Below are 11603 nucleotides of genomic sequence, written 5' to 3'. Positions count from 1 at the left end.
GGGTAACAAGGGATACTTCCATTGAATTTGATCGCCAATGCGGGAAGCTAAGAACCCATACCAATCGCGAGTGCCGACTGGAGATACGAACGCCTTCATCCTTTCGTAAAAACTGGTAATCATGTTTGACTCACCTAAGCATATATCTGCCATATTCGGACGCTGATAAAAGTGCTCCATTGCGCACATCTGAAGGAGAATATTGCAACTCTCAAAGAAACTCGATTTCCCTCGTCTACATTTCCCTAAAGCCCGAAATATTTCTGCCAAAATCATTGGAACTAAAGCGAGTTGCGCACCATCAACCCCTTCAAAAAGTGCTCGAGCCACAGAGCAAATGCAGGTGCTGATCTGGCCGTATTCACGCGGGAATACCAAAATCCCAAGTAAGGCTACAACGAATACGACGGGTCGTCTAACTTGCCAATGAGCAGGAGTGCATGAAAACTCTTTTTTGAACAATTTATACCCATCTTGGCGCCCATACCTCTCATACAAATAATCCAGAGATACCCAATTACTTTCGAAACACCGAAGTTCCTTTGTGTGGTTCAAACCCAAATAGCGGAGAAATTTCTTTCCCGATTGACTGTGCGGGATAATCTGACCCCTCCCTTGGTATTTCAAGTTTGTAAAGTAGCTTATCTCTTCTAGTGTGGGCGTTAGCTCGAATCTTTAAATTTGAACACCACTCGGTCAGGATCCCAAAATTGGAGTAAGGCCCTAATTATATGCTTGTCTGGAGTGATCTGAAACAACAAAGGGAGGAACTTTGTCATCCTTGTGACTGCCAGCCTACTGCCCAAATCTAAATCTTCCCACCATACTCTCAACTTGTTTGGGACGCCACTAACCATCTTGATTTTAGGGATCTGCGGGGTGAAATCCATCCTACAAAGAAAAGAGAAAGAATAAAGATTTTCTCCAAACTCGAAAAGACATGTTTAGGCTTGGATCCTTCTATCATTATCACGTTCCACACAATATGCTTATGGTTGTTGGGTTATGAAACCCGTCAACACTTTGGTAGGTTTCCTAACCGTGGAGTCGATACCAAGGACCGACCCACCTAAGGCTTATGCATGCATGACTTAAATAAATTGGTGGCAAAGCTCTGTCTTAAGGTTTTCTGAGATTTGGCTTACTAGACACAAGGTTCCCGAGCGGACTACTCGAGTGAGAAGGCTACGCGGTCCCCGTTACTCGGGCACCCCGCGCATACGCCAACTCTCCTAAAATTTGGATTCTACGAAGAAAAATTTGCGGGTGCGCAAAACACACCTCGCGTGTACGTGTGATAGTGTGAGTTTTCCAAAAAGTGGAGGAAATATGAACGGAATGCCAATTTAAGGAAAGCAGTAACATATTATTACATAGAAAATTTCTCATAATAAAGCAAATACTTAAAAAAAAACATAAAAGAAACAACCAAGGCAACAATAAAAGCAAGCATAAAGAAAACAACCAAACATCCAACAATTTAATTATTAACCTAAGTTTGTTATGGTTAGAACCTAGCCATTCCCCAGCGGAGTCGCCAAGCTGTTAGTATGTAATTACAAATAAAAACTATAAGCATGAATAACAAATATATGGAGAAAGAAATTGTTTAGCATTGCCTCTTCGGAAAATGCTCATTGGCAAGGAAAAGTATGCCTTGATGATGTCACTGAAACGCGCGAGGCAAAGCGCTCAACATGTTTTGTGCCCCGCATGACTGCGTGAGGGCTTAAGCGCGCCTTTGACAACACAGGTAGAGTCTTACTGGAGAAAAAAAAAAAGAATTAAGTATGCTATAGTCCAAGAATTGGGGCAAAAGCTATACCTTTAGAGATGTAAGTTTGAGGGTTATTAGAAGAGAGAAGACTCAGAATTCGCCTCTGAATTTGCCTAGCCGCCATGCCCAATTTCGTCGATCGGTCACCAATGTTTTGGTACCCAAACAGTAATTACTTTGGCGGTTTGGGGTTTCTTAATTTACAAAGTTACTGCAAAAAAAAAATGAAGATGGGGAAAAGTGCTCATGAAATATTGGAAATGAAATAAAAATACATTATGTTTGATTTTTAGCGTGCTCGTGAATACCTGAGTGACCCTGTTGAAAATATGAAGGAGCAGTTGTGCGTCTGAATTTTTTATAATGAAAAAGATGACGCTTCTAGAACTGTTTGACGCTAGTGATAAAACTCAGGTTTCTGGGAAGATTTAACTGACGGTGACCTTTTAGTTGTCAAATTAGTATAGTTGATTTTTGCTATCACATTAAATCAAAACTTAATTAACTTTGGAAATAAGAAGATTAAATCTAAAATGTATTTTTTTCAAACTTCTTAATCTTTTATAAAATATAAAAAGAGCTCAACTTAATTCAAAAAAACCCATCAACTCCCCTTCTCTTCCCCCCACCCCTCCCGGCCCTCCCAAAAAAAAAAATTTAAAGAAAAATTTAGATATTTTTTATTTGTTTTTTCACCCGCACCCCCTGCTCCTCCTCCACCCCCCCACACACCCCACCACCCTGGCCCAATTTTTTTTAAAAAAAATTGTTTTAAAAAAAATTAATTTCTTTATTTGTTTTTTCACCTCCCCCTCCCCCGCGCAATCACCCCTTCCCCCTCCCCCACCCCCAAAAAAAAAAATTAAAAAAAGTTTTTTTTTTACTACTCCCCACTCTTCTTCCTTCCACCCCTCACCCACCCCCTCCCCAGATTATTTTTTAAAGTTTTGTTATTTTATTTGCTTTTTCACCAGTCATCCCTCCCCTCCCCCCCAAAATTTTTTTTAAGTATTGATTTTTTTTATTTGTTTTTTTAGCTCCCCCCCCCACCCCACCCCTAAAAAATTTTTGATTTTTTTTACCGGTCCCCACTCCTGCTCCCACCCCTCCCTACCCCCACCCCCTCCCCCCACAAAAAAAATTTGAAAAGATTTTTTTTTTGCACCCCTCACCCTTCCAAAAAAAAAATTATTTTTAAAAAAAGAAGTATTGAAATTTTTTTGTTTTTTCGCACCACCAACCCACCCCCCCACCCCCCCAAAAAAAGGTTTTTTCTTGAATGAATTTTTTTTTGTTTGTTTCTTACTTCCCCCACCCACAACAAAATGAATTTTTGAATTTTTTTTTCTTACTTCCCCCACCCACCCCAAAAAAATTAATTTTGTTTTAAAAAAAAGTATTAAAAAGTTTTTATTTTTTGTTCCCCCCCCCCCCCCCCAACCCCATCCCCCTCCAAAAAAAATATTGAAAGGAAGTTTTGATTTTTTTTTTTTTTTGGGTTTAGAAAAAGTTTGTAGTGAATAGATGGTTTTCTGTTGCTGTCTGGTATGGTTCAGGGTTTAGGAAAATATATCCAACAGATAGTTTTTTTGTTCTTGTCCTGGTATTTATCTGATTCTATTTGTAGAAGATAACTAACAGATTTGTAGTTATTGCAACAAGTTCTACACTTTTTGTAACAAGTAGACAATCTGTTGCAACGACTCACTAATCTGTTGGATATAGCTTCTGTTATTTGCTTCTGTTTGTAGAAGATATCTAACAGCTTAGTAGTTGTTGCAACAAGTTCTACACTTATTGTAACAAGCAGACAATTTGTTGCAACAACTACAAATCTGTTGGACATAGCTTCAGTTATTTAGTTTTTTTTTGTAGAAGATATCCTACAGATTTGTAGTTGTTGCAACAAGTTCTACATTTGTTGCAACAAATAGACAATCTGTTGCAACAACTACAAATCTGTTGGACATAGCTTCAGTTATTTAGTTTTTTTTGTATAAGATATCCTACAGATTTGTAGTTGTTGCACCAAGTTCTACATTTGTTGCAACAAATAGACAATCTGTTGCAACAACTACAAATCTGTTGGACATAACTTCAGTTATTTGGTTCTGTTGGTAGAATATATCCAACAGATTTGTAGTTGTTGCAACAAGTTCTACATTTGTTACAACAAGTAGATAATCTGTTGCAACAACGACAAATCTGTTGGACATAGCTTCAGTTATTTGGTTCTGTTTGTAGAAGATATCCAACAGATTTGTAGTTGTTGCAACTTTCTACACGTTTTGCAACAAGTAGACAATTTATTTATGAATCAGCAAATATTGAGGAAAGATATAGTCAAACTGAACAGCTAAACTGACAATCAATCCTTAGAAAGAGATGAAGAACATAGTAAAGAAGCAGTAGATACAAATGAAGAAAGTGAAGAAGAACTAGAAGATGAAGAAATTGATGATGGAAATGAAGGAGATGGAGTAGATCAAGGAAATCTGCTACACCATAGAAGGCAGTTGCTGAACTAAGTTGTGGTATTTGGAGCCAAGGTTGTTGTTGAACAATTTCTGTTTATTTTTTATTTTTTATTTTTTATTTTTTATTTGTCCTTTATGTTATTTGTGAATGATGTTTATGAACTTATTTATTTTGATTAGTTGTGGTATTTGCAACCAAGGTGGCTGTTGAACAATTTCTGTTTATGAACTTATTTATTTTGCTTACTAATTATTGCAACAGATGCATGCAGTTGTTGAAGAAGTTACAACAAGTTACTAATTTGTTTCAACAAGTTACTAATCTGTTTCAACAAGTTACTAATCTTTTTAAACAAGTTGCTTAGTTATTGCAACAAATTATTCACCTTGTTGGAAAAAATCAAACAATGGCTTAAATTATTGCAAAAACTAAAAAATATGTCGCAACATATGAGTTAATTGTTGCAACAGATTATACACTTGTTGAAGAAGTTGTAACAAGTTATTAATCTGTTTCAACAGATGGATCAGATGTTTAAGCAAGTTGCTTAGTTGTTGCAACATATTTGAATTATTGCAACAACTTACTTATATGTTGCAGCAGATATCTCATATGTTGCAACAACTTACTCATATGTTGCAACAAGTATCTCATATGTTGCAACAACTTACTCATATGTTGCAGCATATATCTCATATGTTGCAACAACTTACTCATATGTTGCAGCATGTATCTCATATGCTGCAACAACTCCTCCATTGTTGCAACATATTCACGATATTGATAACATTGAACTCCTTTGTTTATACTGAATAACATTGAATTCATTTGTTTATCACTAAATATGGTTGAATTAAGTACTTCACATCAAAACACTCTAATGATCACTCGATTTGGGAAGAATACACTTAGAATTGCCCATTTAATCCATGAAATTACTATCTAATCCATTAAAGATATTAGTAGATATATATATTCATCACTAAATACCATTTATTTCCTTTGTTTAACACTAAAGGGTGAATCAAGTCGCATCAAATTACTCTAATGATCACTCGATTTAGTGCATACTGACTTAGTAGATCATCTTTCCTGACTCAAAATACATCAAATTGATTAAGTATTATACATTGATCACTAAATATCGTTGATTTCCTTTGTTTATCACTAAATATGTGAATTAAGTAGTTCACATCAATTCACTCTAATGATAACTCAATTTAGTGTATACTGACTTAGTATATCATATTTCTTGACTCAAAATATATCAAATTGATTAAGTATATACATTGATCACTAAATATCGTTGATTTCCTTTGTTTATCATTAACTATGGGTGAATCAAGCAGTTCACAATGCATACTGACTTAGTAGATCATCTTTCCTAACTCAAAATACCATCAAATTGATTAAGTATTATATATTCATCACTAAATATCATTGATTTTATTTGTTTATCACTAAATATGGGTGAATCAAGTAGTTGATATCAATTCACTCTAATGATCATTGGATTTAGTGCATACTGACTTAGTAGATCATCTTTCTTAACTCAAAATACCATCACATTGATTAAGTACTATAAATTGATCACTATATATCGTTGATTTCCTTTGTTTATCACTAAATATCATTGATTTCCCTTTGTTGATAACTAAATATAAGTGAATCAAGTAGTATTTGTTGCAACTACTGTAATATCTGTTGCAGCAAGTGTAGTATCTGTTGCAACAACTGTAGTATCTGTTGCAGCAAGTGACATAGTTGTTGAACAAGTCCTTACTCTTGTTGGATAAACACAACAAGTTACCCAGTTTTTGCAACAAGTCACTCCACTTATTGGACAAACCCCAAAATGTAACTTAGTTGCTGCAACAAGGCATGTCAGTTGTTGCAACAGATTGCTTACTTGTTGAAAATCTTGTAGCAGTTGGATAAAACCCAACAAGATGCTAGTTGCTGCAATAAGTCCTGTTACTTGTTAGATAAAACACAACAAGTTACAGAGCTGTTGCAATAGATTCATTAGTTGTTGGAAATTGTTTAGCAATTTATTAACCTCATAATACACACATTTGTGATTGAACACGATCAACATATCATATAAACCAAGTTCACAAACACCAAGAACAGAAATTATCATTCTAAAAAAGAACAACATCAAAATGTCATAAAGTTCCAACAAATAACTATTATTACAACACAGTGCAATTAACAACTATAAAGCATTTCGGTTTGGACATGTTGTTTTTTGTGCCAACTGTTTTGCCTAAGGAGCATTTATTTTTTCTCGTTCGCAATGATTCCACGCCTCCTCTTTGTCCGCCTTCTTCCGGGTTTGCTAGGATCAACATATGGAGGAGGTATCTCTCTCTCTAATTCAAAACTTCTTTTTAAGATTCTTTTTTTTTGTAGGGTAGGGTGGGGTGGTCCAAAAAACAGAAAACAAAAAAAATTCAAAACTTTTTTTAAAATAATTTTTTTTTGGGGTGGGTGGGTGGAGTAAGAAACCAAAGAAAAAAAATTCTTTTCAATTTTTTTTGCTGGGGGGTGGGGTGGGGGTGGGGGGGTGGATGCTGCAAAAAACCAAAAACAAAAACTTTTCAATTTAAAAAAAAAAAATTTTTTTTTGGAGGTAGGGGGTGGGGGCGGGAGTGCCAAAAACCAAAAACCAAAAATAAAAACTTTTCAAAACTTTTTGTTTTAAAATAAAATTATTTTTTTTGGGGAGGGTGGGGGGTGGGGGTGCAAAAAAACAAAAAAAAACTTTTAAAAATCTTTTTTAAATTTTTTTTTGGTGGGGCTGGGGGGTAGGGGGATAGGGAGGGGGGCGTGGTGGGGGCTGGAGGTGGTGCAAAAAAAAAACTTTTAAAAATATTTTTTTTTGGGTGGGGTAGGGGTGGGGGGCTGGGGGCAAGGCGTAGGGGTGGGGTTGTGCAAAAAAAAAAAACTTTTAAAAATCTTTTTTTAAAAAACTATTTTTTTTGGTAGGGCTTGGGGTTGGGGGTGGGGGCAAGGGAGGGGCCGTGGTTAGGGGCTGGGGGCAGGGGGTGGGGTGGTGCAAAACAACAAAAAAAAACTTTTAAAAAACTTTTTTAAAAAACTTTTTTTTTGGTGAGGGGTGGGAGTGGGGGGCAAGGGAGGGGGCATGGTCAGGGATGGGGGTGGTGCAAATAAACAAAAAAATTCAAAATCTTTTTCAATTTTTTTTTTGTTGGGGGTGGGGGATGGGGGCAGCGAGGGGGGTAGGGGCGAGGGATAAAGTGTTAAAAATAAAACTTGAGGGTAAAGTGTTAAAAATAAAGTTGAGGGTCAAAGTGTCAAAAACAAAACTGTTGGGCAAGCTCAAAACCCCTTGATCACTACTTGAATCACTTCCCCTCAATTTTAAAACTTAAAGGTCACTTATATTTAAATTTACTCTTTTACCGACCACTTTTGAGTCTTTCGGCCAAGCTTTTCTAAATTTGTTTTTTTTTCTTTAAAGTATTTTGATGAGAAGCAATATGTGTTTGATTAATTAATTTAAAAAATATATTTGAATAATAATTAGCGTTTGGTCAATTTTTAAAAAGTTTTTCTTATTTTCTCTAAAAAAAAGTTAAAAAATACTTTTAAAAAAGGTCTATTTTTTAAACTTATGACGAGAGGGGTTGCTCAGGTCGGCACCCTCTACCTCCAATCCGAAGGTTGCGGGTTCAAATCAGGAGTAAAAAAGGGAGGGGTAGAAAGAAACTTTTTTTGATTTAAAAAAAAAAATTGGCCTCCCAAAAGCTTGGTCAAACAAGCTAAAGCTCTTCTGTATAATAAAAATAATAAATATAAATAATCAATAAATTAAAAGTACAAACCCATAATTGTCCCTATACTTGTGCAACTATTTATCTCAACAAAAGAATACAGGGTTAAATTGACGTCCTCTTACGATATCCAAATCTCCTTCTCTTTAGACACTTTAATGTTTGTCGAAAAATATTCAAAATATTATTTTACTTGGAATAGCGACTCATATTTGAGTGAAGTACTAGTCGATTAGTGTAAACATTTCTTACACTGTTGATATGTATAATTTAAGTTATTTCTTAAATGCGACTATACTTTAAAAAAAATTATTATGCTTCCCAATTTTAAGTCACTATTTAAATTTTGACCTTTAAAAAATAAAATTTTACAAATTTAAATTAATCGGCAGATTACCGTTTTCTTCTTCATTGCCTTTATCCCATTGATACTCTTTCCTTCTTCTTCTTGATCTAATTTTTCAATTTCTTATATGATGAATGCATCAAGCTTGATATATTAGATCCTCAAGGTTAAATTGAAGCAACAAAAGCCAATGAAGTCATCGAAATAGAGATATATAGTCAATTAATGACTTGAGTTACTTTTCTAATTGATCCTCATTTATGTATAAGTATTTAGCGACAGAACTCATATTCAGTGTGAATTTGAGAACCCATGTCTGCGACTATTCGTGTTTTTTTTAATTAACAGACTTTTCATTAATAAAAAAAAAGTGTTCATTACATAACCAAGCCAAGCCAGACTCCCGACTTCCAAATCAACAAAAACGCTAAGCTTCAAGCAGTATCTACTAACTACATTCAGACACTACTACTAGCTAGAAGCAATAAAGAAAACAACAGTACAACCAAAAGTAGAGACAACAAGATATCCGATTGCTAAGGGAAGCAGTTGAGGTTGTTCAAAATTGGTTGCCACTGAGCTAGATTCCTGCCTCTGATATTGATATGCCGTGAAATTACGGCGCATTCGATGCCAACTGCTCAGTCTTTTGTGAATCCTCAAGTACTTTTGATGTCGTTTCTCGTGTTTTTGTATTGATTTGTAGAATAACATGTATTGGAAGCAACTTGAGGCAAAATGAAGCAAAAACCAGCTAAAGTGAACCAAAACATCACATGCGAGTCGCATGTACTGCATACGAGTCGCAGGTGCTGCAGCATCTGATGATAGAGATGGCTAAAACTGAAGATAGTGGTGCAGCACATGCCAGTCGCACCTGATGCAGCAGATACTGCACAACAGCTGCTTGAAGATGCAATACGTGCGAAGCTTTGGTACAACCTGCAACTCGCAGGTTACACATGCGACACCAAGTGCGATTCGCACCAGATGCGCAGGGGTATTTTTGTCTGGAAATTGTTCCCGTTTTAGAGATTCTATAAATAGATTTTTTTGGGTTTTGGACTCATTATTCTACAGATTTTAAGTTGTCTTTTGTGGAGCTCATTTATTATTGTTTGATGGAGTTTTTAAGAGATTCCTTTTTACTATTGCTTTACTTTTAATGAATATTAGTGGCTAAACTCTTTGGCTAAGGTTGTGGGACCAAATGTGTTAGTTATGTGATTCGGTTTCATATTTATACTTTATTTATATGCTAATGATGTTTTCTATTAACTCTTCATGCTTTAATGTCTTGTGATGGTGTACAACATTACTTGTGCCTTCTTACCATTACTTTGCTTGGAAAAGAAAGTCGAGGTTAGAAAAAGAGTTAATAGCAACAATTTGGGTCATTAATTCCATCTTATAGATTAAGCTAGCAATAGGAAAGCTAGTTGAGGCTAAATGGGTGTTCTCATACAAAACATTCTAGGGCTTGGAAAAGCCTAGGATGAAATTTGCTAATTTGGTTGGAAAACTTTTAGCAAGATTCACGTGACCCTTGGTTTAATACATCTAGGCATATGAATAAGTTGAATTGATACCCAAGCGCATTACTTTCCATTGTAACCACAACCTTGGTCCCATTTACCAATAGTTTACATCTTATAACCACTCTTAGTCTTTAATGAACAAACAACAACGCAACTACTATTATATTCCCCTTTCCCTTGAAATATAGACTAATAGTCGAGCGTTGCACTTGATAAGTATATTTTTTTCATTGTATTCTCTGTGGGATTCGACTCCAACCTCGTTGGGTTCTATATTTGACAACGACCGCTTATTCCTGATATTAAAGGTGTAATTTGGGCGTATCAAATATGCACATGTAACACAATCTCTCGACAGACCTTAGTAGCATTGTAATGACCCCTTTGGAACCTCATGGACTTCCTTTCATGCCATCTACTATAAATCACGATCCTAAAGACACAACTAGTGATGGAAGAAATCCCAGACTTGCTTCTAACTATTTTACTCATCCACTGCACCTCCTCTTTCTAAGTTCCCACAGTTCTGTAGTAGCCTAGCCATTGTAGCATTCTAGTCCAAATGTTTCTAGTGAGTGGACAATAAAAAACCAGGTGCTGAAACGTCTCCACCCCATTGTCACAAAAGATGCACTCCAAGGGCACATGAATTCCAAATTTCTGCGATCTATCAATAGTGGATAGTCTTTGTTGGACTGCTAACCATAAGTTGAACTTGAATCTAGGGTGTGTCTATTTGTGTAGTACTATTCTCTTCCAAGAGACTTTTGGCAGTTGAGGGAGCATCATACAATAAGATCTTCTGATCTGGAATTTGTCATCCTTCTACATTGCTTCTAAATTCTGTATGAGAGTCCCCTGTAAAGAGTGCATCTTTAGGATTGTATTCCTACTATCAATGATCTTCTTGACTACCCAAACTGCAGTCTTGGGAGTTTGCATTGTTTCCAGGTCCCTGATCTTTATATTAAAGTAGTGAATCCACCTTATCCACAGAGAATCCTTCTTCTGAGATATAGCCCATAATTATTTCATCACAGCATCTCTATTCCATAATTTCAAGTTGATAATATTCAAGCCACCTGCAATAGTTGTTTGACATATTTTCTCCCAAGAGACCAGTGCTTTTTTGCATATTTGTCCCACACCTGTCCTTAGGAATGATCTGTAGATTGCCTTTATTAGCTTTATGATCTTCTTAGGGAGTATGAAAATCTGTGACCAGTAAGTCTGTATGCTGAATAAAACAGATTTTATTAGTTGATGCCTTCCAGCATAAGATAGCATTCTTGCAGACCAACAGCTGATCTTAGAAGTGATCTTTTCCACAAGAGGTAGACATTGACTAATAGTCAATTTCTTAGTGGAAAGTGGTACTCCAAGTATCTGAAAGCGAAAGTACCCTCAATATACCCCAAGGTTTACAAGATCTCTGCTTTTAGCATTTCTGTTACTTTAGTTACATAGAGTGAACTTTTATCTACATTTGCTTGTAATCCAGATGCATCAGAGAATAACTTGAAAGTTTTATTCAGTAGTTTAACAGATTGCATATCATCCCTGTAAAACTTAAGCAAATCATCAGCAAAACAAATGTGTATCACACCCAGTCTCTTGCATCTTGGGTGAAAATGGAATTCTGGATTCAGTGATAGTTGGTTCAT

The 11603-nt window shown here is 35.8% G+C and overlaps 1 protein-coding gene across 1 annotated transcript; it reads right to left on the bottom strand.

Annotated features, from left to right (window-relative positions):
- Positions 1–10764: 10764 nt before the first annotated feature.
- LOC132637300 (uncharacterized) lies at positions 10765–11603 on the bottom strand. Its single transcript, XM_060354411.1, has 3 exons — positions 11424–11603; positions 11059–11325; positions 10765–10947 (listed from the first exon to the last, which is right to left on the bottom strand). Exons 1-3 carry the CDS (start codon positions 11601–11603, stop codon positions 10765–10767), a joined length of 630 nt encoding a protein of 209 aa, XP_060210394.1.

Source organism: Lycium barbarum, chromosome 4 (genome assembly GCF_019175385.1).
Source record: "Lycium barbarum isolate Lr01 chromosome 4, ASM1917538v2, whole genome shotgun sequence".
Lineage (NCBI taxonomy): Eukaryota > Viridiplantae > Streptophyta > Magnoliopsida > Solanales > Solanaceae > Lycium > Lycium barbarum.
This window is presented reverse-complemented; position numbering and strand designations above follow the sequence as displayed.

Bases quoted from the DNA above. Each gene is read 5' to 3' on its own strand.
- LOC132637300 (XM_060354411.1), bottom strand. From the start codon at position 11,603: ATGAACCAACTATCACTGAATCCAGAATTCCATTTTCACCCAAGATGC. The intron at 11,326-11,423 runs GTAGATAAAAGT...TTTCGCTTTCAG, and splicing joins CATCTGGATTACAAGCAAAT to ATACTTGGAGTACCACTTTC. The intron at 10,948-11,058 runs GTCTCTTGGGAG...GCTATATCTCAG, and splicing joins AAATATGCAAAAAAGCACTG to AAGAAGGATTCTCTGTGGAT.